The sequence below is a fragment of the Eubalaena glacialis genome, chromosome 4 (genome assembly GCF_028564815.1).
Source record: "Eubalaena glacialis isolate mEubGla1 chromosome 4, mEubGla1.1.hap2.+ XY, whole genome shotgun sequence".
Taxonomy (NCBI): Eukaryota; Metazoa; Chordata; class Mammalia; order Artiodactyla; family Balaenidae; genus Eubalaena; species Eubalaena glacialis.
The window spans coordinates 182,592,910-182,618,998 of NC_083719.1; the positions used below are offsets into that span (position 1 = coordinate 182,592,910).

General features: G+C 56.1%; 1 protein-coding gene across 9 annotated transcripts in view; it reads left to right on the forward strand.

The window, feature by feature from the left end:
- The window catches only part of RANBP3 (RAN binding protein 3), a 54,437-nt gene that overhangs the window by 26,919 nt on the left and 1,429 nt on the right, over nt 1-26,089 (forward strand). For 4 of the 9 annotated variants that reach the window (XM_061190646.1, XM_061190650.1, XM_061190654.1 and 1 more), the window contains 14 exons: nt 5,730-5,766; nt 5,853-5,939; nt 7,928-7,999; nt 13,343-13,408; nt 14,276-14,368; nt 15,239-15,357; nt 16,844-16,960; nt 18,850-18,953; nt 20,134-20,212; nt 21,318-21,420; nt 21,869-21,993; nt 23,421-23,541; nt 25,313-25,455; nt 25,854-26,037. In XM_061190646.1, the coding sequence (XP_061046629.1) occupies nt 5,730-5,766; nt 5,853-5,939; nt 7,928-7,999; nt 13,343-13,408; nt 14,276-14,368; nt 15,239-15,357; nt 16,844-16,960; nt 18,850-18,953; nt 20,134-20,212; nt 21,318-21,420; nt 21,869-21,993; nt 23,421-23,541; nt 25,313-25,455; nt 25,854-26,037 (1,450 nt within the window). The remainder of the gene's footprint in view (nt 1-5,729; nt 5,767-5,852; nt 5,940-7,927; nt 8,000-13,342; nt 13,409-14,275; nt 14,369-15,238; nt 15,358-16,843; nt 16,961-18,849; nt 18,954-20,133; nt 20,213-21,317; nt 21,421-21,868; nt 21,994-23,420; nt 23,542-25,312; nt 25,456-25,853; nt 26,038-26,089) is intronic. The other 5 variants (XM_061190647.1, XM_061190651.1, XM_061190649.1 and 2 more) reach the window with 3 other exon arrangements.

Consider the following 26,089-nt stretch of genomic DNA (forward strand, 5'->3'; position numbering starts at 1 on the left):
CATTCACATCTTGGGAGGCCACCTCTCTTTTTCTTTTTTCGGTGTCTGCCTTTCTGGTAAAAATCTCTGAGCTGGTTCCCTCAGTTACAGAATAAACAGCAGTGAATCTGCCTGTGGTCCACATGAAGGCAAGGACACCCCTTAAGTGACTTTTAATCCCAGGAGTCCATTTTCCTGCAGCCCCAGCAGTGGGCTTTCTAAAATTTATTTATTTATTTATATTTTTTATTTTCGGCTGCGTTGGGTCTTCGTTGCTGTGCGCGGGCTTTCTCTAGTTGTGGCGAGTGGGGACTACTCTTTGTTGTGGTGTGCAGGCTTCTCATTGCGGTGGCTTCTCTTGTTGAGGAGCACGGGCTCTAGGTGCGTGGGCTTCAGTAGTTGTGGCGCACGGGCTTAGTTGCTCCGCGGTATGTGGGATCTTCCTGGACCAGGGCTCGAACCCGTGTCCCCTGCACTGGCAGGCAGATTCTTAAATGCTGCGCTACCAGGGAAGTCCAGCAGCGGGCTTTCTAACTGGGCCGTCCAAATGGGGAATCACTGCGTCCCAGGCAGGCCAAACGGTGTCTGGCATTTTCTGGAAGGAATATCCCTGACATGGTCTTGCTTTCTGGTCTTTTCCGGGAGGTCAGGAAGGCAACACCGTTCATTCCTGCTCACTGCCCATTTGTCTGTGTCTGTGTCTCAGCTCCCTCCCCTCCTCCTGGACTGGCCTGGCAGCCTTGTCCTCTCGAGGCCACGCCAGGCAGCCTCATGAGAGCCATGTTTGGGGGGGGAAAGGGTGCAAGCCTTAGCAAAGTGAACGATCGTAATTTTTTTTTTTTACAGTCATAATTGTATTTATTGATTTTTAAAGTTTTTATTGAAATATAGTTGATTTACAATGTTGTGTTGGTTTCTGGTGTACAGCAAAGTGATTCAGTTAACGATCGTAATTTTCATTGTTTCATCCTTTACACCAAGATCAGAAGCTTCTCACACCTGTGGTCCCATCCTGGGTTAGGCGTTCCCTCCTATTTTGTACTTGGCAACAGGGACTCACGCACCTCACAGAATGAGCTGCTTCCCCTGAGGTTCCAGTGTCTTCTGAGAGGAGAGGACTGCGCTGCCTGCCCCGCCCACTGGCGGGACTCAGGCCACCTTGCAGCGCGCAGTCAGGGCGGGCTTGCTCGCCAGGCCGCGGCCCGGCCGCCGTCCACTTCATCCGTTCACACTGTCCCGGCGCCAGAAAAATAAGTTGAAGTGTTCTCTTTGGCCTTCTTTCTCTTCGGCCTCCTCATGTAAGTGTTCGTTGGGGATATTTTCGTCGTGGCGTCCCTAAAGGGTGCTGGTCCCCGCGTCCCCGGGGTGTCATCCTGAAGCCCCAGTCCTCGAGTGGCGGCTTCTGCTGTGGGAAGAAGCAGAGGAGGAAATGGGGCTTCCACACCCTGCTCTGTCCTCGCTCCTCCCCGGAAGCGCAGGTCCTCAAAGCCTGCTCTTAAAATCCTCCTCACGGGAGTCCCTGGAGCAGTGGCTCCTGAGCTTTGGCTGCAGCCTTCTGGGCTCCGAGGAGTTGGGATTGCAAGGCCTGACTCCATGTGCGTCCCAGGCACTGTTCTAGACTGACCCCCGAAGAGCTGTTCCCTTGGTTGGGGCGAGGGGCGGCCCCCAGACCACTTTGACGTGGAAGAGGTCCTGCCCCCCAGGCTGCTGTGTCCGAGGACTGTGTCTGTGGAGCTGGCATTGGCCTTGTGTGGGTTGAAGGGGAGCTGCTGCACACCAGGCCCTTTCCTGCTTTGGGGGAAGACAGCACGAGGCAGCCAGGCCAGACGGCAAGCGCAGGCCCTCCCAGGCAGGAGCAGTGGGCAGGCTGCTTCTCATGTGGGCAGTGGTGGAGGGTTTTTAGCTGTCAAGTAGGCTCCAAAGGCAAGCAGAAATGACTTCGCTTTGCAGTCTGTCTTCCTGCTTCCTTGCCCTAGTTCCTGTTGAGGAGAGTTGCTGGCGTCACTTTCCTCACTGCTTCTGAGTCGGCTGTTTCAGACCCCACAGGAAGTTCCAGCAGCTTCTGGAAGGTCCTCCAAGTTGGGGAATCTTCCTGTGTTGTCCTTTGCAGGCCTTAGCTTCCCAGCTTTTCCAGGACCAAGAGACCTGCCACATACCTGTGGGTTGGGTCTTAGAATAGACTCGGAGCATGGATTTGAGGGTCTCCTGGGGTCAGGGGTCTAGGAGTATCTGATCTTGTCTGGCCAGGTGCCCTTTCTTCTCCAGGTCACCAAAGGGGCTGTGGCGGAGGACAGGCTCCATTTGTGCGGTAGATATTTCTGAGCGTCTTTTGTGCAGTGTCCTGGGTGTGGGGTGTATGAGCTGTGAGCAGAACAGACAGGGCAGGGCCTCATGGTAGCAGGAGACAAACAACAGATGGACACATTAGGTCACATCCAACTGTGATGCACAAAACAGGGCAGAGGCCCGAGAGAGGCTGGAGGGTGGGGTGGAGAGGAGCTGCCCCAGCTTGCGGGGTGATGGGGTAGCCCGTGAGCAGGGCTACACCCTGGAGGTGGTCAGGGACGGCTGTGCAAGTAGCACATGAAGAAGGAACACTGAGGCAGGAACAGGGTTGACAAGTTCAGGAGACAGGAAGGAGACAGCAAGGCTGAAGTGTGATGGACGAAGGGGGCCCAGTGCTGCAGGAGGCCACCCGGCCTCAGCAGTCCTGGGCCCCAAGAGGCGGGGCTGCAGCCCCTGAGGTCTGGGTACTTTTCTGGGGAAAGGCTTTTAGCACCCATCAAATTTTCAAGGAGACCCAGATCCCTGAGAGGTTTGGGGTGTCACTGGCAGAGGCGAGGAAGTTAAGTGTTGTTAAAGGTGCCCCAAAATACACGAAGCAAAAACTGACAGAATGAAGGGAGAATAGGCAATCCAGTACATTGCTGGAGACCTCAGTGCTCCACATTCATGTTCAGGTGCTGGAACGTCCCGACAGAAGCAGGACGAGGACAGAGAGGACTTCAGCAGCTGCAGGGCACGCGGTCCTCTCAGGGGCATGCAGGAAGCTGCAGGGTGGACCACTCACTAGGCCACAAAACAAGGCTCAGTAGATTTAAAAGGATTGAAATCACACAGAGTCTTCTCCCACCACAATGGAATAAAATTAGAAATCCATAGCAGAAGGAATGCTCGGAAATTCACACATGTGGAAATTAACCTAGCTAGCCAAGAGGAAAGGCGGGGGTCCTCTTGAAATTGAGGTGACAGAGAACTGTTCTCCCCAGCAGCTGAGAAACAGGAGGACGCTCTGGCCTCACAGCTTTCGGGTCCATTGCTCTGTGTGTAACTTGGGGGACACGTGCCTTGGCGGCTTCTCCATGGCCCATGGAGTGCCTGGAATCCGGCTGCTTCCGCTGAACACGGGCCAGTCGAGACCCGCTGTGTGCTGGGGCCATACCCTCCCAGAACTTAGAGGCTAGAGGGGGACCCTGACACCGACCCACGATTGGAGTGAGAGCCATGGAGAAGTGCAGGGAGCGGTGAGGCCACGGCCTGAGGGGTTTTCATCTGTGGGGAGAGGGAAGGGAGGGTGTCCGTGGGTGAGGGAGCAGTGTCTACAGAGGCAGGGGGGTGGCCATTTTCCAGGTGCCAGAAGTCATTCAGGAAGCAGCGGATCCCACAGGCCCCAGAGGCTGCCATGGGCAGGTTTGGGAGAGTTGAGATGCTTGTTGAGTGAAAAGGTGGGGGGAGTCGAGGATGGGACTTGAGGGCGAGCGCTGGGCTGGGGATGGCCAAGCCTGCTGTGGAGGAGTAGGAGGGAGGGGCCTGGAGCCTGCACCTTCATGGTGTCACCCAGGGCAGGGGAGGGTCCGAGAGGAACACCCGATGTTCTGGTGACATGGCTCTGTTCTGTCAGATGCCAGCCTGGGCCCCATAGAATGACAGCACTGCAAAAGCGCCTCTCTGGGCCCCCCATGCTAAGACCCTCTTCTCCACCCCTCCAAGGGTCCCCTGGTCCCTCACCTGGCTCTCCCACCTCCCCCAGCACTGCCCCGAAGTATGACATCCCGAGAGGGTGAGCTGGCTGGGAGAGCGTGGCCTGTCCAGGTGTGAGCCACGCGGCGCTGCCTGCTTAGCCCGCTGACCCCCTGCACCTCCCTCGCTACGGAGGAAGCGCTGGCCCCGCCATTTTCCAAGCGAGGAAGTGGAAGCTTGGGCTGGTGAAATAATTTGCCCCGCGTTTCAGGTTTAGGACTTGGCAGAGCTAGGAGAAGCTGACTAGGCTTGGCAAGCCTTCGAGAACAGGATTTAGTGCCTTCATGCTCTGAGCTCGAGCTCTGGCCACTGTTTTGCGCTCATGTAGAGCCAGCCTGCTGGACCCTTGGGTATTTTATTTCATTTTAGGCCCCATGATATGTTCACGTATTGAGCCCCTGTTGTGTTAGGAGGGTTTCACGTTTCCCAGGCATTATGGTGGATGGTCTCTGATGGGGGGTCGAGGGGGGAGGCCAGGTTGAGGTCCTTTTCTTACCGTCCAGGCTCTCACTGTCCTTTAGGATGTGTCTGCAAACTCTGGCCCCCGCCTGTTTTTGTCCAGCCTGCAAGCTAAGATGGTGTTTTAAAGGATTGTAAAAACAAAATAAAGAATATACAACGTGTGGCTCGAATGGGACCTGTGAAGCTGAAAATACTTTCTGGCCCTGTACAGGGAAAGTGCCGCCCCGGCTCTAGGAGGTCCCCCGGCTCCTTGTCTGCAGTTTTCTTATTTACAGCAGTTACTGCTTTTACACGCGGCTTTGCAGCTTGCCAAGCACTTTCCCATGCATCATCTCATTTAATCCCTAACAGGTCCTCGAGGCAGGTGGTCCTCCTTTGGCTAAACTTGACTCCTGAGGGGCTTTTCTGAAAATAAGAAAATTGGCTCCCCTGCTTGCTCTTAAACCGGTGACCCGGGGGCGGGGGTGGTGATGTTCACCCTTCAAAGTTTGCTTTTGGCTGCTTAGTTCTGAAGAATCTCAAGTCCCTGAGAGGGGATGTACAAGAGGGACTGTGTATTATCCCACATGGGGCGGAGGCTCATTATAAGCTTCTTATTTGCTCGTTCGTATTCTAAAATTAAAGGTTGTCAAGGAGAGGAGATTCTTCAGCCATCTTTCTCTCTCAGCTAATGATTGTTCGGTGGGTTCTGCGGTCTGAGCTGTTGTACCTGGGGATTCTGTTCTGAACACTTTGGCCCAAGGCTTCAAAGCTCTCGGCTGCTCTGGAAATAACAGCCCACCTCGAAACAGGGTTCCACACCATGGGATGTGCCAGGGCCAGGAATGGGAACCACCATGACCCAGTGTCACGCAGCCAGTGTCAGCGGTCCTGCTGCCCTTCAGGGTGGAGAGAGGGTCGCTTTCCAGCTCTTGGCAAAGTGAACTTGGCCAGATCCAGTTTCACTGTTTGAATTGGGGGGCTGGGGTGGGGGAACGCCAGTTAGCTGTACCTGGTGGAGAAACAGAGAAACTGATTCTGTGCTGGGAACGCGTTCCCAGCCGTTAAGAGGATTCCTTGGCACGAGGCCTGGTGAGGCAGAGACGTGAAGGTTCATGGGGGATTTTTGAGCATTAGGTTGAAAGCCTGTCTGTGACCCGGGTGACTGAGCCCAGGCCACGCGCCCTCAGCGCTACATTTCGGGATCCGTTTGTGGCAGAAGTCAGGAGCTGCCGGGCCCTGGGCTGCGCGGCCCTCTCTGACTGCCCTTACATGTGTTCTTGTTTCAGAGGTCAGCCGGAGGCTCCAGCCCCGAAGGTGGAGAAGGTGAGGAAATCTCTCAAATGTTTCACCAGCTTTGGTTGTAAAAGCGGAAGCAGCCTGATTTTTCTCCTCCTCCTCGTTTTCTGTAGATTCTGACCGAGAAGATGGAAATTACTGCCCTCCTGTCAAGCGAGAAAGAACATCCTCTTTAACGCAATTCCCACCTTCACAGTCAGGTAACAGTTGCAGCCCTCTGTTAGACGGTGAAAGCACCTGTGTTTCCAGGCCCTCTGTTCCCCTCCAGCGCCTCACACCCCTGTCTGTCCCCAGTGCACATCCTGTTAGAATTAACTCAGTCTCCGTCAGGAGCGAGGCTGAAGCATGCCCAAGGGTAGCACAGGTGCCCCCATCTGGAGGGGTGGGACCTAGTAGACTGTTAGTAAGCACGGCTTGCGAAGAAATCGTCCCTCTGAAAGGGACCGTCAGGGCCCTGGTCGGGGCTCTGACCATTAAGCGCACGTCCACCTTGCAAGGGCCGCTGGCTATGTTTTGACTGAAGGTGGGGGAAATGGGGTGTCCTCCTGGCCCTTCAGCCATGTGCCTAGAGCCCAGTGGGCCAGTTGAGAAGCCCAGACACACACACAGACGGTACATAGGAGGGAGTCCAGTGGCCCCAGCAGGCACTTTGGTGGTGGAATACCGTGAGCTCCCCGACGAGGGGGCTTGGGGGAGCCTGGAAGGGTTGGCCAGGCCTGGACCCTGTCCCTGTGGATGGGCCCAAGGGCTTGGAAGCTCCAGCCTGGGGCCAGGTCTGCACACACACACACAGGCCAGCAGACCAGCTGGTGGACACAGGCTGGTGCAGGAAAGAGGCGGGTTCCTGGGGTAGAGGGAGATGCTGGGACTACTTAGCAGGGGGCTCTGCAAGCCTGGGGACACCCCTGCGCCTTGGAGGGTAAAAGCTGCGGCAGGGTTCCCCACTCCCGCCCCCGGTCCTGGCTCTGTCCACTCTGGCATCGCCCCGTGCTGTCTGCGGTGCTGGCTTACAGACACTCTCCAGTTCCCCAGCTTGAAGTTCATTCTTGGGAATTCATGTAAAACATTTACAAGTGTGAGCCCTAAGGATATCACTTTAAGGGAAAAAAGACACTCCTGGAAGCTTTGTTTCTGCTTCCAAGAATAATGCGCATGTCACAGGAATGTACAGTGTAGAAAGTGAGTGTCCTCTTTACGATCATCCCTATAACGCTTGATTTCATGACTGTTCCCTGAACACTTGTTTTGGACATTGCCTCATCCTTTTTCACAACTGCGGGAGACCCCCCTGAATAGAGGCACTGTTGTTTGCTAGCCGTCCGGGCGGTCTACAGTGCAGGCTGCGGTTACATCCTTTTTCTAAGGATCTCTGCACGCTTGTCGCGTGAGAGCCTTACTACAGGAGGAGCGAGCGTCCACCTCCTGGCCGTTGATCGTATCACCGTCCACTGCTGGACCGCACTTTGTGCATCGAGAAGGTGCAGTGGAGAAGAGAGGAGGTGGTTTGTGCTGTGACCGTAGGCTAAAGGGGTAGAGGACCAGCAGGCATTAACCCTCGCCTCTCGTGCGTCACCACCTAGGGGATGCTCAGCGCTCAGCCATCAGGGGAGTGGAGCCACGAGCAGTCCACGTTTGGAGGCCTTTGCACTGCACTCCGTTTCCACTTAGCTAGCTGCCTTCTGTCTGCACAGTTAGATCTTCAGCCCCAATGCGTTGTTGCCTGGCCCACAACGCGGGAAGCAGTTGATTTTGTAAGATCCTAAACAGGTGAGGGGAGGGGGTCTTCAGCCAGCCGAGCCCCGACTGGTGACCAGGAGCAGGGCCTGAGGCTTGGCCCCAGGGGAGACTCGGAACATCCGGTGCGTCCGCTTCCCTCCTGGCTGCTCCCACAGGGGCACAAGGACGAGGCAGGCGGCCACAGCAGGCCAGAGTTGACTGCTAGAAATCAAACAGATTCAGGCTCTTCCACTGGACGCCCACCTTTCTTTTGCTTTAGAAAGAGTCCGAGAGTTTCACTTTTACTGGGAGTTGCCAAAGGCCAGGTTCACAATGCTGACCCCCCTTCCCCAACGGTGGGGCCTGGAGACGACCCCTCAGGTGGGAGAAGTGATCCCGTGCACGTCTGCCCTGCCTACTCACGCTGTTTTTCCTCTTGTTCCCTCCCCTGCCTGCATCTCCTTGTTGACAGTATCAAAAAACAATGTTTTTATGCCGTCCACCTTCTGCGAGCCATCTGCAGGCAATTCTGACTCAGAACCAGGTGAGCCCTCGCGTCCCGTCGCCTTTCTCGGCCGGTCACTGGGGGTGTCCTGGGGTGAAAAGCAAGGTCCTAAACGGGAATGGGGGGTTTGAAGTCAGCCCTCTTTTTCAGTTCCTAAATATTCCCCAACTCTTCACTGCACAGATTTGGAATCTGGTGTGAGGCAGGCTCCATCAGCCCTTAATTTCTGTTTCTACAAGCAGTGCCTGGTTACAAGGAGTTTCAAGTCCTTTTTTAAAAAAAAAAAAAAAAGACAAGCAAAAACCAAAAAAACTGTAATGAAGTATACTCATTTTTCAAAAGCTTACACAAATAATACATTTGTATCATTAAAAACTCAGAAATACATAGAGTAAAAGAATCCACCTCTCCATTTCCCACGCACTCTGCCATCCCAATGGTAACCACTCTGAAGTTTATGTAATTTTCCAGACCCCTTCTCTGTGTATTAAATTCTCACATGAATTAACATTACTTAGATATGTTTAGATAAATATATTTAATCAGAGCCTTAAAACTTTAAGGAAAATAGCCTGATCCTTTCTGAAGAATGTGGAGCTTTCCTTTTTTGGTCTCTCACTAGAGAACCAACTCCAAGATTTCCTGAAAGTTTCTCCCATGTGGCTGAAATTCCTCATAAAAGATTTAATGAGCGAGTGTAACCATCCGAATTCTGTAACCCAACCTGCCTTATATAAATTCATTGCCGACTTCAAAAGCACTGCAAGATCAGTCATACTCTGGCACAAGGGCACTGTCGAGGGAAGAGGCAAGTTGTTAGAACTTTGAGGGTTGATTTGATGACACTGTTTCAAACAGTTGAATTCATTTTGACTCTAAAGGCAAACTGTTTTGAGCTGACCCCCTCACGGGGCCTGAAGAGGAGCTTGGTTTTTAGGGGTCCTGGGAAGACCTGGGCACTGGCCCAGCGAGTCACGTTCTGAACTGCGGGGGCTGTGTCAGCCGTGATGGGTGATCAGCAACCGAACCCAGCCCTCGAGCTCTGTTTAGGAATCTCATGCTCGCCTCCAAGGTCTCTGAGCGACGGCCTCACTCCCGCTTCTTCCCCGAAACCTTTATCCTGCAGCATGGAGAGCAGGGCAGGGCAGCCCTGAGCAAGGCGGGCAACTCGGACCTGCCTCCGAGGCCTACCACAGCCCGGCCCCTGGACCCGCTGCCGCGGGCAGCGGTGATAGACTGGCTCAGCCGCTCTGCAGAGTGAACTTCTTATTCTTAGCTCCTTGCCTGCCTGCCTGCCTTTTATTTTTTTTAGCTTTAATTTTTGCGGGAAAAAATGTAACACTTAAGAATGGTAAAGCACTTCTCTATCCCTCTACCTAGAGACCCCATTCGATTTTCCCCGGGCGTCCCAGTAATGTCCTTCATGGCAAAGGCATCAGATCCTGGCTCACACATCACGTATCTGCAACAGTCCCTCGGGCTTGCCTCGGCTTTTATGACCTTGCAGAGTGCAGGCCGGTTACATTGGAGAAGGCCTTCAATCTGGCTTTCCCGCTGTTTCCCGGTGACTGGACCAACTTACCCTTGGGGGCTGGAACACCACAGAGGTGAAGCTGTGTGCTTCCTGTGCACCGTAGCAGGTGACTCATGGTGTTTACTGTCCTGTTACTTGATTAGGGCGGAGCCCGCCCAGGTTCTCCGCTGAAAAGTCATTTTTCGCCCTTTGATTAATATTTTCTGGAGAGATACTTTGAGACTCTGGAAAATCTCATTCCTCCTCTTATTTTTGCTGCAGTGTTAGCCTCCAGAGATGTTTTCTTGCTGGGAGCAGCTGCTACTCTGGTGATGGCCGGGCGGGGATTTTCTGCCTCTTGTCGGTCGGCACTCTGCTGGACAGCAGAGCTCTTCTCCGCCACTCGCTTGCTCACGTGTTTACTAGATCCACATGGATGTTTGCATTCCTGTTTTAGTCAGTTGGTTATAATCTGTTGTTATTAGTGTTTACCTTAACATTCAGATTTTATCTTCACCATCAGTTTATTTTAATCATCCCAGAGTTGGCCGGCGGGAGCTGCCGTCAAGCCTGTGCCCTTTGGCCATGTCCGCATCATTCTTTCGAGCATGTCCTTTCCTTTCTGTCATAAGGGGTTCCAGGCTCATCTTCTTCCCTCCCTCTCCTCAAGGGGATCCTGGTTCTGCTTAGTGGAGAGTGGTCTCTAGAGACCAAGATCTGGGTGCTCTGCGTGCTGGTCGCCGTTGGGCTGTCGCTGCTCCCAGGCCCTCTCCGTGCCCAGAGCTGAGAACACACACAGCCAGGAGAGCACAGACATACGTAGACCTGTTCACATACACACACTCACATCTGCACGTGTTTCTGTGTCTCTGCTGCTCTGTCTGCTTGTATAGGTCACCCCCGGTTCGGGTGGGTGCTTCCAGCACCAACAGGGTTCATTGTAGCCCCCCTCCCCCTCTTCGTATTTCTGCCTCTTTTTTGACAGTAAGAAACCTGGCTCCCTTTGTCCTCAACGCACTTACTCATCGCTCAAGCCCCCGCCAAGCTGCCTTCTCTCAGATTCTTTTTAGCCTGTGGTACACACCAGGTGAAATTCTGATCTGTCTTCCTGGTTAAATCCGGAGTTCCCTCATCACCTGGGTCTCTCTGAGGTGGGGCACAAAGAAGCCTGCTTGCTTCAGGCGTGATTCAGAGGACGGAGGCTGCCCCACAGCAAGCTCACGGGGGGCCATGCATGTGCCCTTGAGAAGACACGGGTACAGCGACCTGTGCACCCCTGTGACCTTGGCGTGACCTTGTACCCCTGTGATGGGCTCTGGCCGTCAGGCAGTGCCTCTTCACTGCACCCTGACTGCGTTGCAGGAAAAGTGAGCTGCTGGAGGCCATGAGAAGAGACCACGTTTGTTTCAGTGCAGACAGGGCTTGTGGCAGGACCTCCAGGGTGCACCGCCCTGTAAGCACCTTCCCTGCTGCTCTGGGCCCTGCTGTCCCGAGTCCCCGGTTGCCATTGCGAGTGTGGCACACACGCCCGTCTGTGTGTCCATTCACCGCAGCATTCAGCGTGGATGTCCTGTGCATCCTTGGGGTGGGCCAGGCACTGGACCCAGTGCTCGGGGTCAGTGGCAGTGACTTTCCAGGCCTATCGCCACTGCTGGTCAGCCTGGTCAGCCCCAGGGGTCCAACGATCAGAGCAGGGCGGTGAGAGCAGTCTCTAGCCCCAGTGTGAACACTGCAAAGCCAGCTCTAAGGGCTTTTTTAAATCACCTGAATTACGAATTTCATCGCAGTTTTTTTTAATGTTTCTAAATTGCCAATCATCTTCTGAATAATCCTGAGCTTTGAAAATGTAATTCAGTATTTCCCTTCCCAAAAGGAACATCTGGCAACATGTCCTCCCCCGCATCCTGTGCTGTCTGGCTCTCCTGAGTGTGGTGTTAACGACCCCTCTACGGGAGAGACACCAGCTCCACCAGCGCAGGCTCCCCGGAGCCCGTCGGGATCAGCTCCTTCATGCCAGCTAGCAGTGAGAGTTACTTATTGTAAACCTGTTTTTGCCCAAGGAGAGCAGTTTGGCTCACCAACACATAGCCCGCAGGAAGAGGGCCTTCCTGTTTAGGAATTCTTTTCTTTTCTTTTTTTCTTTTTTTTTTTTTTTTGGCTGAGTTGGGTCTTCGTTGCTGTGCGCGGGCTTCCTCTAGTTGCAGTGAGCGGGGGCTACTCTTCGTTGTGGTGCACGGGCTTCTCATTGCGGTGGCGTCTCTTGTTGCGGGGCACGGACTCTAGGTGCACGGGCTTCAGTAGTTGTGGCACGCGGGCTCAGTAGTTCTGGCTCGCGGGCTCTAGAGCGCAGGCTCAGTAGTTGTGGCGCACGGGCTTAGCTGCTCTGCGGCATGTGGGATCTTCATGGACCAGGGCTCGAACCCGTGTCCCCTGCATTGGCAGGCGGATTCTCGACCACTGTGCCACCAGGGAAGCCCCCTGTTTGGGAATTCTGATTTGATTTTGTTTCATACCTGAAAGTGTGGGCTGACCAGGTGTGTTTGTGGTGGTGTTCTTGTGTACAGTTGAAGGGTTTCTAGTGTATCTACAGAGTTGTGCACTCATCACCATAATTAATTTTAGAACATTTTTGTCACTCCAAAAAGAGACCCTATGCCCTTGAGCAATCACTCCCCACTTTGTCTTTCCCAGCCCCTGGCAACCACAAATCCACTTTCTGTCTCCGTGGATTTTCCAGCTCTGGACATTTCATGTAAATGGAGTCATACACTGTGTGGCCTTTTGGGGTATCTTTCCATTTATTTAAGTCTTTACTTTCTTCCAACAATGTTTTGTAGTTCTCGTTGGTTCAGTTTATTCCCAAGTATTATATCCTCTGTGGTGCTATTGTAAATGGAATTGTTTTCTTCACTTTCGGATTGCTCGCTGCTGGTGTGTAAAAACACGCAAGTGATTTCTCTTTATTGATCTTGTTCCCTATGACCCGCAAAGGGTTTTTTTTCTCCGTGGGCTGGATCTTAGCACAAAAGTGAGGCTGCCTCGGGGGCCCAAAATGCTGCTGTCCCTGGGCTTTTCTGGGGACAGACGTGTCCTGCTGGAGTCATAAGGCTTTTTATCCTGACCCTTCCCATCAGGGCATGCATTAGACTGTCTCCCCCGCCCCCTGAGACAGGCAGAGTCACCAAGGTGCAGGGACTAAGGGATCTGTGTGTACTGGCGGCTGAGCTGAAACCAGGCTTTGAGCCCCTGTGTTTGTCAGCTCTGCATAGTTGTCCATCCCAGACTTGGTCCTGAGGGAGGCCACGCCTCCTCCTCCTGGGCCTCCCAGCGCCCTCATTAGCCACAAGCACTCCCGGCACATCTGGAGAGAGCCTGCCACCTGCCACCTTTGATCTTTCACCACAGAGAATGCATCTCATTTCTCAGAGGTCTGCTGGTAGTAGAGAAGCTTCTCCTGATTACAGACATGTCCTCCTGGAAAGGGAGCTGGGTCCCAGGGACCAGAACTCTGTGGCTCCCTGATATTCCTTGGGGCCCGCGAGCACAGACCAGCCTCCGTGCTCTCAGCCCCGGCAGGTAGCTGGGTAGCTGGCCTGTAGCTTGACCAGCCCCACACTCGCCCTCCAGTTTTCTGTTGCCAGCAGTTGGCCCTAGGGCCGGCACTGCCTGCAGCCCTCAGCCTCCTCCCTTACAGACGGGATTGGATGGGCCTCTGCTCTTCTGTTTTAACTTGGAAACATCTTCCCTAGTTCCCCAGGCCCATGGCCACTGAAGCCCAGACCACCGTCCTCTTCTGCCCCTGGCCCGTCCTAGCTTTGCTGCCCCACCCCAGGCAGGCCCGCTTTTTATCTTTTCTCTTATGCTTGTAGAGGAAAAGAGCAGTGGATTCCGGTTGAAGCCGCCGACGCTGATCCACGGCCAGGCACCCAGTGCAGGTGGGTGTCCGCCTTGAAGGAGGAGCACAGAGTGGCTGCCTTGCGGCCTCTGCGTGCCAGTGCGGTCCGGGCTCACTTTCCTGACGCGTGAGCACTGGAACACCGCTGGAAAGAGCCCGTCGGACCAGGGAGGTTCTCCTGCCTGTGAGCCCGCTGTCCCGAGGAGGTGGCGGCGAGGGAGCGGGCCCGGCTTGGTGGGTGGCGTTCAGGCTCCGTGCCCGGCAGTAGCTCAGTTGTGAGACTGTCTCTGCTGAGCGTTCTTCCCACGGCGTTAACCCCGAGGAGCAGAGCAGCCGCTAGTGAGCGGGGCCCGGCGCTCGCGCCATCGAGACGCGTCACATCCAACGGGAAGCCCTTGCAGGGCCGGGAGCGTTCTCGTGGTCCTTGCCCTGTATGTTTGGCAGAGGGATTTTCTCAACGTGGCATTTTGAGAAGCAGGTGCAAGGGGGACCTTTACGTGACCCCTAGCAGAGTCCTAAACTTTGCGAGGTGAACTGTGGCTTCGCTGCTTTCCCCTCACCGTCTGCCCTTGACCCTCGAGCCCCACGCTTGAGAACAGCTGTCTCTTGGTCCTCCCTGTAGCATTCCTGTACTCACTGGATTAATTTGCAGATCAGTTTCTTGGGGGTTTCATTTAATCACATATAAAAATAACAGTAGCCAGAATTTGTATGTCTAACTGTAAAGAAAACATCTTGGGTTTTTAATTTTTTCAGTATGCTTCCCTGTAAAGTCTAGCCCAGGAGGGACATCAGATAGGTTGCTGGGGTGAATTTTTCTGTCAAGTGCCTGAGAGCCGGTGTGGGGGTGGGTTGCATTTCTGCCCCGGCGGTCGGAGGGCCCGGGCAAGCCGAGCTCTGTCCCCAGGTCTGCCGAGCCAGAAGCCCAAGGAGCAGCAGCGGAGCGTGCTTCGCCCAGCAGTGCTACAAGCCCCGCAGCCCAAGGCGCTCCCACAGACCGGTGAGTGACGCGGCCCCGGCCTCCCGGCTCCCACGTCAGGGCACAGCCGCGCCACGGCACGGGGGGCTTCGGCCCCGTCTGCTGAACGCACGGGGAAGTAGAGTGCCGGGGAAGCAAGCCCTCAGATCCCCAGCGAGCCTGGAAGACAGGCAGTTCCACTGGCCTCCTGAGAGCTGGCCCCCCAGCCCTGACGGCCCAGATGTGTCCCTGTGTGTTTTTGCAGGCAAAACTCAGCCCTGTATGTCTAAGAGACCTGAACCATATTTCCATTATATCCACACGGGGCGGGGGGGAGGTTTCAGTTCATCCTTAATTTTCTTAATACTGATAAGCTTTTCTTCTCTTCCTCTTAATCTTTCCCTACAATTCAAGAGCTCTTCATCGGGAGCAAAAATAGTTAATATTTCTGAAGGGTTTTAATTACATGGAAAATTGTTTTGGTCTAATACTAAACAAAGGCAGATTTAAAGTTGTACATGTCACATAATCTCAACTGTTTAAAGGAGAAAGTGCATAGAAAAAAGACTCTATTAGTAAAACTAGTTTTATAAAACTCATAATTATTCCCCAAATATATTTTCTTTTTTTTTTTTTTTTTTTTTTTTTTGCCTAAGTAGTAGTATTTCTAAATAAACTGAAAATTCACATGGTTCTTTGTGGAATAAGCAATAAAGAATTCTTTCTTTTGTGAGGTTTTAGTTTTGGCTTTGGGTTTTTCTAACCTAAGAATTTGTGACTTTCAGTATTGATTCCAGATCCTTTCCTTTAAGAAGGAGACATTACACTGTCAGCCCAAATGGTAGAAGGCAGCGGTGCTGAAGGTGTTCCGGGCTGACCTCTGAGACGTCTGCTGTCCTCTTCTCCCCACAGTCCCAAGCAGCGGCACCAACGGGGTCAGTGTCCCAGCAGATGGCCCGGGGGCAGCGACATCAGCTTCGCCTGAGAACCCCGCCCGGAGGAGTCCCTCTGACGAGGCGCCAGCACTTGAGGTCCGTCGGCGATGGGGGAGGGAGTGCACCGCACGCGAAGCTTCTCAGGGCCTCACCGGGCGCGTGGGCTGTTGGCCGCTCTGGGCCGTATCCAAGCTGGCCCGTGCTAAGGCATCCTGATTTGCTCAGAGGTCTCCATGTGTAACCACAACTGACTAGCCAGGTCACCAGACCACCAGGAACTCCACAGTTGGTTCTGAGAGAAAGGGGCCATGAGCAGGGCTCTGGCGCTGAGGGCCGGATAGCCCAAGGCCTGTGTCATTTCCACGCACGTAGTCTGTTGGGGCCTTGTACCGCTGTATGTGGAGAGATGTCTCCCCTCCCTTTTCCACAGCCGAGCAGCTCCTCCGGGGTTCATACACATGCGCTGCTTCTAGTGGCAGAAGTGTGCTTGGGAGTCGGCTCAGAAATCGTTTGTTTTATTTATTTATGTATGTATTTTTGGCTGCAGCGGGTCTTTGTTGCTGTGCGCAGGCTTTCTTTTTAGTTGCAGCAAGCGGGGGCTACTCTTCGTTGCAGTGCGCGGGCCTCTCATTGCGGTGGCTTCTCGTTACGGAGCACGGGCTCTAGGTGCGCGGGCTTCAGTAGCTGTGGCACGTGGGCTCAGTAGTTGTGGCTCGCGGGCTCTAGAACACAGGCTCAGTAGTTGTGGCTCACGGGCTTAGCTGCTCTGCGGCATGTGGGATCTTCCCGGACCAGGGCTCGAACCCGTGTCCCCTGCATTGGCAGGCGGATTCTCAACCACTGCGCCACCAGGGAAGCCCAGAAATCGTTTGTTTTTTTAAAAAAGTCCTCCAGGGTTCTGGGATTATATAGGCCAGATGCATATGTTTTCCAGTCGCGTTGCATAGCAGCTGAAAATAAGGGGCATTTAATGAAGAGCCTGCATTTGCGGTTGGCAGAGACGGACTTGAAATCCGAGTTGCAGCAACACACCCAGGGCTCCACATGCGGAGACAGATTGCACCCGTGTGTTTATCTCCACTCTGTCCGTTTCAGCAGACAGGTCACTGCCTGAGGTTCTCCACCCTCTGCCTCCCCCACCCCCTGCCATACCGCCACCGGATGTGCAGGCTCAAATGGTGAAAATGAACATGTCCAATTCAATCTTCAGATGTCCCTGAGCCCCCCACCCTGAAACCACAGTTAGTGGAATTGGAAAAAGGAATCATTCCCACAGCGTACTGCTTCTCAGAAACTGGTGGCTGGGGCTGTGAGCTGGAGGGAGACCTGGACGTGACCCCCCCACCCCGCCGTCTCCACCAGTGTTCCCGGTGACGAGGGCACTGCCAAGACCTCGCCCCTCCCCTCCCTGGAGAGGTCTGGTCCCGCCCAGCCCTAGGGGCTCTCCCTGGTCCCCCCCCACCCGGGGCCCGCGCCGCAGGGTTCACGCCAGGCAGGTGCAGTGGTGTGGGATGGCTCACCTCGCTTCTCCGGGCTGATGTGTTGCCTCTTCTCAGTTGTTCTGCTGGCTTGTTTTAACCAGGAGAAGGACTCCCAGAAGGATGAGTCTAGCAGTGCTCCCGAGGAGAGGTGCGAGAAGAGGGAACGGGCCGCGCAGCAGGCGTTCGTGTTCGGGCAGAACCTGCGGGACAGGGTTAAGGTATGTGGTCAGAGGGCCGCGTGAGCCGTTGCCCTCGTGAAGTGATCTTTCCACGCCTCCCCCAGCTTCATTTTCCCGGGGATGGGGAGTGGGGGCTGTGTCTGGGGTGGTCCCGGGCCTCAGCGCCCAGCAGCTGCTTGTTGCGTCCCTTCCGTGCTGTGCTGCTGACTCCTGGCAGCACCCCGGCCGGCTGCCCCCCGCCCTGCCCCACCCCTGCCAGCGTGGGGCTGAGCGGTGGCTCCTGGCGGCAGGCTCCCTCGTTCTCCCAGGAGCCAGGCTCAGGGAGGCAACTTAGCCCTGACAGCTGACGTGTTTATAGCCAAGGAACAAGCAGACATTAGGATCCGATGCTTTCCAGGTCGCCAGAGAGATTTTTATATGCTTACTGAAGGGTTTCTCTCAGCACCAGCATCGTTCAGCCGGACCTTCTTAGTCGTGCAAGGCCGTCCTGGGCACTGTAGCGTGTTGAGCAGCACCCCCGGCCCCCGCCCTCTAGATGCCAGCAGCACCCCCTCTCCCGCCCCCAGTGATGACCGCCGAAAGCATCCCCAGCGGTCCTGAGTGTTCCCCGCGGGGCCACGCCACCCCCAATTGAGAGCCATCGCCTTGTGTTTTCAAGGAGGGCAGGTGGAAAGATACTGTTTTCTCTCCCACAGGAGGCAACAGGATCTGTCACCTCCTGGCTGCCCCCCAGGTGTGTTGGTCTAGTCTGGGGACTTTGAGTCGGGGGTGGGGAGCATGTGGCAGTGGCAGGGGATCTGGGTTCTGGACCCCACGCGCTGTCCCTCTCGGAAGACCTGTCCCAGCCCCAGGGACTGAAGGTCCCTCTGTGCCATTTCCAGCAGCTCATCTGGCAAGAAGCTCCTAGAGGCTTGAGGGGCAGTGTCAGTGGCTGTGTCTGGGGACATTTGTCATTGCCACAGCTGGGGGGTAGGTGCCACTGATACTAAGTAGGTGGAGGCCAGAGATGCTGACCAACACCCCACAGTGCCCAGGAAGCCCCCGTCCCCACTCAGAGAACCATCCGCGCCCGGGGTCAGTAACGCGGAAGGTGAGAAGCCCTGAAACGAGAAAACAAGAGTCTCTCGGGTGCGGAGGAGATGTCAAGCCACACCGGCAGCTTCCTCCTTTGGTGCCCACTGTCCAGTAGAAGCACAGATACCCCAAGAGACACAAAAATAGGTGTTGATGTTGCACAGCTTTAGGCAAAATAATGAGTCCCTTGGCGGCTGCTCCCTCCCGGGAGCAGGAAGCAAAAGCAGGGAGGGCCTGGAAATCCACCCATGCTGGGGACCGGGGGCCTGGCCTGAACCATCAGGTCGAGTCTGTTCCTCGCTGCCTTGAGATTGGGGTGGAGACGATGTCTCATGGGGATCCGGGCGTCTCATGGTTGCATCCCAGCTTCTCCATGGGGGACGACTCGAAGCCGTGGTTCCTTAACCCCTCTGAGCCTCTGCTTCCTCACTCAGAGCAAGGTCGCTAACACCCACCTCTCAGCGTTCCCAGGAGACTTCCATCAGAGAATGTATTTAACCAGGCTAGCATGGCAGTTGGCATAGAAGCAGCCTTGAGAAATGATGCTTCTGTTTTGTTTATAATGCACCCCTTAAAATGTAAGATTTGTAAGCGATCTGTGATTCCTCGGTGCAGAAGCATTGATAAAAATGCCAACAAGGTGCCAGCCTGAGTGTGCTTTTTTTAAACAAGGTAGAAAAGGCTCCCTAGTGCCTTACGGACTGTTTTTGTATCTTAACTCTTAGCACGCCCCAGAGTACACACATGTAGACGGAGCCATGCCGCATGTCGGCGTAGGGCCTGTGCGGGCAGGCCGAGCTGCAGAGGTCCAGGACGTGCCGTTCTCTGAGCAGTGTTTCCTCTCTCTTTCCCAGTTAATAAATGAGAACGCTGAAGGGGTGGACATGGAGAACGCCGGACACCCCAGTTCAGAAGCGCCAGCCGCCACCAACTACTTCCTTCAGTACATCAGCTCCAGGTCTGCGCCTCGGGCCTGGTGCCCAGCCTTGTCCGGGGAGAGCCTCCGCCTCGGGCCCGCGGTCACCCACGGTACCTGCCTCAGGGCCCAGAGAGGCCTGGACCCTCCTGGACCGGGAGTCAGCCCAGTCCTTCCTCGGGAGGGCAAGGGCACGTGCAGCCAGAATCCCGGTCACCCTGCAGCCCCTCCCTCTTTTCCACTCTGGACACAGATGTGGAGGGACTGGGGTGGCGGGCTTCAGCGGACACCTGAGGCAGGACCCCAGTTCCGTGGGCTTGTTCAGCCCAGCCCCGGGAGTGACCTCTGTCACCCGGGCCTCATGCCCGGAACAGAACCCGGTGGGCCAGTGGCAGCTCGGCTGCCTCCTGTCACCAGGTGCTCCCTGCCCTGGATCCGGGCTCGCTGTTGGCGCTACTGGTGGTGGCACTTGCCAACAGCCTGGCTGCCAGGGTGTTTGAGAAGGAAGGCACGTCCCTGCCTGGGAGGTGGGCCAGCAGAGCAGGCGCCGTGCGGGCTCCCACCTCGGAGAGGCCCGGTGGGAACAGTGACCTCGCAGCTCGGCTGCCTGGCCCCCGGTTAGCAGAGCGCATCAGATATTTTAAGACTCATTTTTTGCACCTAAGCGTTTCCCAAATGGGGAGGCACGTGCAGCCTGTGATGTCTTAAACCGGATGAAGTGTGACCGCCAGGGCAGCTGCCGTTTGCTGAGCGCTCCCCGAAGGTCATCCCGTGTCACCCGCCAGCTGCCCCGTAGGAGGCATCACCTCCTTGGTGCAGGCCTGGGGAGGGGCCCAGAGAGCTGCAGTGCCTCCCGGGGGCAGCCCACTGGCGAGAGACAGCCGGGTTTGTCTGCTGGGAGTGGACGGAACGCCCCTGCGCTCGGCCTCTGTGCGGTGCTGCCCACCTCCTGGGGGTTGGGGAAGACGGGCATCTGGTGTGTCACACGGCGCCCGTGTGCAGTTGGTGCCAGGCGGTGCGAGCCAAGGGTCCGTGTTTGCCGCCTGGAGAGGCCTGGCCTGGAGGCCTGCGGGGACCTGTCCCTGGCACGCCAGCCCAGCCCGAGGCGGAGCGGGGCCTCGACTGTGCTTTCCGCTCTGACCGTGTGTGTGCGCGGCGCATGTGGGCGTGCACACCGCCTGACCCTGTGCCACCCTGCGCTCACAGCGTGTCTCCTCTTCAGTTTAGAGAGCTCAGCCAACAGTGCCGACGCCACCAGCAGCAAATTCATATTTGGCCAGAACATGAGTGAGCGCGTGTTGGTGAGTGACCCCCGTGGGGACTGTCCTTCCCGGGGCCCGGAAGGCTTTCGGAGCCTCCCACAGGTCACCGGGACACATGGGGTTTGGCTGCTGCCTTGAGTCCTGTGAAATCAGAAAGCTTTCTTTTCCAAGTAAGAGAAAGAAGACCCAGCTCAGACTCAGCTTAAACAGGGGGCGGCGCTGGTGGCCTAGGGAGGCTCTGTAGGAGCCTTCCTCGTCCTGAGAGGGGCTTCCCTTGAGTCACGGGCCGCGCTTCCTCCCGGCTAAGGGCAGGTGTGGTGACAGCCGTCAGGCCAGACTCCTTAGCCGTGTGGGCCGGGACCACCCTGTGCCACCTCTGAAGCCAAGGGAGGGCAGCCCCATCCCCAGCGCGAGGCTGCAGCACAGAGCAGGGGGTGAGGGGGCGGCCCTGCAGGGCCCCCTGCAGGGTCTCCAGTGTCCCCTGCATTCCTGACACACCATGGCCGAGGCACGTGGCTGACCGCGGGCCACATCCCGGTCCCAGAGAGCCCAGCCAGCCCGGGATGGGCTTCTAGGGTTGTTACCTGCTTCCTTCTTTTTCTTCCTTTTCTTTCCCAATCATATACACACAGCCCCGCTGGGTCCATTGTGAGGGCGGCTCAGGCGCTGTTTGGGGCCCACCTGATTCCTGCCGTCTTGGTCTCAGTGTTTGTTACACTAAGGAGCCACCTGCTTCTTTTCTCGAGCGTCAGTACTGTCCTTTTTCGATTACGATGAAGTAGGCAAAGAACTACTTCACGGGCCAGGGGGACCAGGTGGCCCGAGGTCAGCTGGTGGCACACGCCTCCAGGTGATGCCACAGAGGCTCCAGAGGCGGCTCGCGTGCACGTCCCTGGTGGGCCTGTGAGGACTGAGAACTGCCTGTATCTGATGGTGCTCGGCAGGCGCTGAGTGGGGAGGGGCTGGGGCTGGGCGGGTCCCCAGAGTGCGGGAGGGAAGCCGGAGTCGGCAGAGGGGGGGTCCTCTGCTGGGCAGGGGCGCCAAGAGCTGCCTCCCGGCAGAGGGGTTCCCTGTCCCGCAGCGGTCGGCCCCCCGGGACCACCCCCACACGCCCCCTCCTCCTGTGTGCCTTCGCTCCCCGCAGAGCCCGCCCAAGTTAAACGAGGTCAGCCCAGATGCCAACAGAGAAAATACAGTGGCCGAGTCCGGGTCCGAGTCCTCGTCCCAGGAGGCCACCCCCGAGAAAGGTAGGCCTCGGTCCTGCCCCCTGCCCGAGGGGGTCCGGGAGGCAGGGAGGGACGGGGCTGCTGTGAACCACCCTTGGCCACAGCCCACAGCTGTGCGTGCTGGGGTCCAGTGAGCAGGAGGGGGCCGAGGCCCGGGGCCCTTCCTGGTGACCAGGATGGGGTTGAGGTGGTTGTCACCCTCCTCCTCGCCCTGAGGCGGCAGATGCTCTTCAGCGCCCTCAGAGGTCTCTCGCTGTCTGCTCTCCTCCCCTGAGTGGGAGAGTGGGAAGCCGCCGCTGCACTGGCCGCTCCCGGTGGCCACCCTGCAGACTCTGAGGCACGGTTACGTGGCGTGTTCCAGGGTGCGCTGTGGGCCTGAGGCACTGCCCCCTTGAGGCCAGAGCCACCCTTTGGCTGTCCTGTGAGGTACACCCTCCCCCTGACCAAATCAATAGTCAATGTCGTTTAGCTAATAACATTGCAGAGTCCCTGGCCGAGTCGGCAGCCGCCTACACCAAGGCGACGGCGCGGAAGTGCTTGCTGGAGAAGGTGGAGGTGATCACCGGGGAGGAGGCCGAGAGCAACGTGCTGCAGGTGAGGCGCGCCGGGCCTTGGGGACCGTCGGTGCGGCTAGCGGACTTCTTGCACTGCTTTGTTTTAGAGCAAAATGGTCTGTTTTGAGACGGTCTCAATAGTTCGGGGAACTACAAAGACGTGTAACAAACACCTCTTGCCACCCAGAGTCAACAGCTGTGATGATTTTGTCCCGGTGGTGCTGTGTTCTTCTCTCAGCCCAGACTTCGTGGCACCCGTGCCCCGTCCCCATCTCCCCCCCTCCTGGGGCAGCACGTCCAGTGTGGTGGGCCTCCATCTGCGCTTCGTCCTTTCACACGTGCCTGTGTGTGTGTCTATAAACCACGTATGTGTGGCTTTGGGGAGTTTTTAATGAGGGGTTTTTAGTGGTACTTTTTTCCCCCACTCAACAGTTTTTCAATATCTCTCAAGGCCATCTTGAGAGATATTGACTTACAAAGATCTGCAGACGTTTTCTGTAAAGGGCCACGTGTGGTCTCTGTTGCATTTTTTTTTTTTAATGTATACCAGCTTTATTGAGGTACAGTGCACATACTATGAAATTCACCCTTTTAAAGCATACAGTTCAGTGGTTTTTACTATATTCACTCATTTAGAACATTTTTGCCCCCCCAAAAAGAAGCCTTGTGCCCGTGAGCAGTCACTGCCCATCCCCCTTCCTGCAGCCCCAGGCAACCCCACTTTCTGTTTCTGTGGATTTGCCTGTTGTGGACATTTCATGTGAATGGGATCGTACAACATGTGGCCTTTTGTGTCTGGCTTCTCTCACTGAGCGCCACGTTTTCAAGGTTCATCCCTGCTGGACCGTGTGTCAGCGCTTCACTCCTCTTCGTGGCTGAATAACAGTCCACTGTATTGACAGACCACATTTGTTTATCCAGTCACTTGTTGGTGGGCGCTTGGTTTGTTTCCACTTCTGAGGTATTAAGAATGATGCTCTATGAACATTCACATAATAGTTTCTATGGGAACACGTGCTTCACTTCTCGTGGGTAGATACCTAGGAGTGGAATTTCTGGGCCATATGATAACTCCATGTTTAACATGTTGGAGAACAGTTTTCCACTGCGGCTGCCCCATTTTCCATCCCCATCGGCAAGGTGTGAGGGTTCTGATTTCTCCACATCCTCCAATAACTGTTGTCATCTGTCCTTTTGGTTATTACCATCCTAGTGGGTGTGAAGTGGTATCTCATTGTGGTTTTGATTTGCATTTCCTTAATGATTTTTTTTTTTTTAATACTCCTCTAAAGATGTAAAATCCATTCTAGCTCGAGGGCAGGACAGAAAAGTGGCCAAGAGCCAGACGTGTCCCCCAGACCGTAGCTCGTTGACCCTGGTGGTTCATCGCGGGTTCCCTGCAGGCTCCTGGGGTCTGTCTGCCCGGCCAGGGTCCCTGCTCACCCAGAGGGCCGCCTTGTGTTCCAGATCCAGTGTAAGCTGTTTGTCTTTGACAAGACCTCACAGTCATGGGTGGAGAGAGGCCGGGGGCTGCTCAGACTCAACGACATGGCATCGACTGACGATGGGACGTTGCAGTCCCGACTAGGTGAGCTTCGGCCGGGTTTCTGTGGAGGGGCCTGGGGCGCGGCGGGGCGGGGCTCCCTATCTGCACCCGTAGCCGGCCCTCAGCCTGCGGGACCCGGCCTGGCCCAGAGGCTCCAGCCGCCAGCCCTTCTGTGATGTTCCTCTTCCTGATCGTGAAAGTGGATAAAAGAATTTAGCCATTTTCAAACTTATAAAGAAAACTTATTTTCTTATAAAGTGCCAGCTGTTTCGTGGTGAGTAAACAAAGAAATCAAACATCAACGAAAATCTCTTTATAAAAAGAGGGAAATCTCTGTCTGCCAAGAATGTTTTGGCGGTCCATTCCTGTTCTGTGGATCTTTGTTAAGGAAGTGGGGTGACTTTGTCTCTTGCTCTTTTCACTTGCCATTTTGTGGGCGTGTTCCTGTGTTGTTAAATTTTCCTTAAAATATGACTGTTTTTGAAAAACTTCTACATTAATTAACATTCCATTGACCGTGAATGTATTTAGCCATTTCCCTGTTGATGGACATTTAGGTCGTTCCTAATTTTTTTTGACTTGTAAATAATGCTACTGGGGCCGTCTACACGTGAATCTTATTCCCGGAAGTACGCTTGTTACAGAAAGGATGTGTGTGCGGTCATGTTTGTATATATGTGAAACGTGTGTGTTCGTTTTTTGGTTGGTTTGTTTTGTTTTGTTTTTTTAATCCTCCCCAGTTAAAATTGTCCTGCGGCCTTTACAGAAACGTCCATTCCTGGCCCAGGCGTAGCTCATGCTGCGTCCTTTCAGCACTGTTTTTATGCACTTGGGCTTCTGTTCGGGCACTGTTCTTTTTCATTTTCCCTAATGGAAACGTGCAAGTGTATGTGGACAGAGAGGGCGCAGGATTTTGAGCCCCCACGGCTTGTGGCTCTGCCCCTGGGTCATCAGCCTGTGACCAGCCTCGTTGTAACTGCGCTGTCCCCTCCCTTGTTGAGATCCTTCCCGGCCATCATCTCCTTTCACCCCACGCAGCCTTTGATCCTTGGCATTGACCTTCCTTCCCTCCAAGTCCACCTCGGGGGGCAGGTTGGGCTGTGAGGCCGGGCCCAGAGGGCTGGCGGGGGTGAGGGTCACCCAGATTGGGGTGACCGCTTGTAATCCGCTCCGGGTTTTCCAGTGGGGAGGGCCGGGCTGGCAGGAAGGCCAGGGCTCACCTGTGTCCACGGGTTTGGGGCTCGGGCAGGGTGGGTAGGCTCGGACAAATTGAGCAGGACGATATTGGCCTTGGGCCCGCTGTGGGTGGAACGCGTGGTCTCACACACACTTCCAGAGAGGGAAGGCCTGTCCCCTGTTCTTCTCCACTGTGTGCTGCCCTCAGTCTACCTTTGTCTCCCTCCTGATGGAAGCTCTGAGCAGCGGTCAGCCCCGACCCTTCCTCTAAGCAGTTAGCTCCTTTTCATGGGGCAGGAGCTGCGCCTTGGCCTGTGGGTGGCGACAGTCAGGGGGTGTTGACTTCGTGTGGCGTGTCCCCAGTGTGCAGCCCCACCTCCGCCTCCTGCTGCCGCCTGACCAGCCCCTTCCCCAGGGGAGCCGCCGTCCTGGCACCAGCTCCACCCACTGGATGTGCCGCCAGGGGTGGGGGGTTGCCGGGGCTGCTGCTCAGCAGACAGGCAGGAGGCTTTCGTGGACCTTGGGGGGATTGTGGGATTTCACCCTGGGGGTGCTGGCTTTCCTGCAGATTGTGTCTGTTCTCGTAGCGGCTTCGTCGAGGGGTGGGGGGCAGGGCTGATGGCCTCGTTGCTTGCAGTGATGCGGACCCAGGGCAGCCTGCGGCTGATCCTCAACACCAAGCTGTGGGCCCAGATGCAGATGGACAAGGCCAGTGAGAAGAGCATCCGCATCACAGCCATGGACACTGAGGACCAGGGCGTGAAGGTCTTCCTGATCTCGGTGAGCAGCCCCAGGGACGGGCTGGGCTGCCCCCGGCCTCTCGGGGAGCAAAGCTGTCCAGACAGCCCCCGGACAAGGGCAGGGCAGCCCCATGCCCAGCGCCTGGAGCCCTACACTGAGGGCCTGGCCGGGGACAGTAGGAGGCCTCCAGGGTCGGGATGGCTCGCCAAAGGCTGGCCCGGCCGCAGGCTCTGTGGACCCCTCGGGAGGACAGGCCCTGGGCTTGGGGGAGCTTCGGTCTGCTGTCCCCGGGTTTGTCGAGGAGAGAGGTCAGGCTCCTCCCCAGTCCAGCCCGGGAGCTGGGGCATCCCGTTACGGCAGGGGCTGCGGCCACGTCAACTGAGGAGGGGTCTCCCCATGAGGCCTTGTAACCTGGCCCTTCCCTCTGCCTCCCCCAGGCCAGTTCCAAGGACACGGGCCAGCTGTATGCGGCGCTGCACCACCGCATCCTGGCCCTGCGCAGCCGTGTGGAGCAGGAGCAGGAGGCCAAGACGCCGGCCCCCGAGCCCGGGGCGGCCCCGTCCAACGAGGACGACAGTGATGACGATGACGTCCTGGCTCCGTCGGGGGCCACCGGAGGCGGTGAGCCGGGGGTCCCGGGGCTGACCCGAGGGGTGGGGCTGTGTCCAGGGCA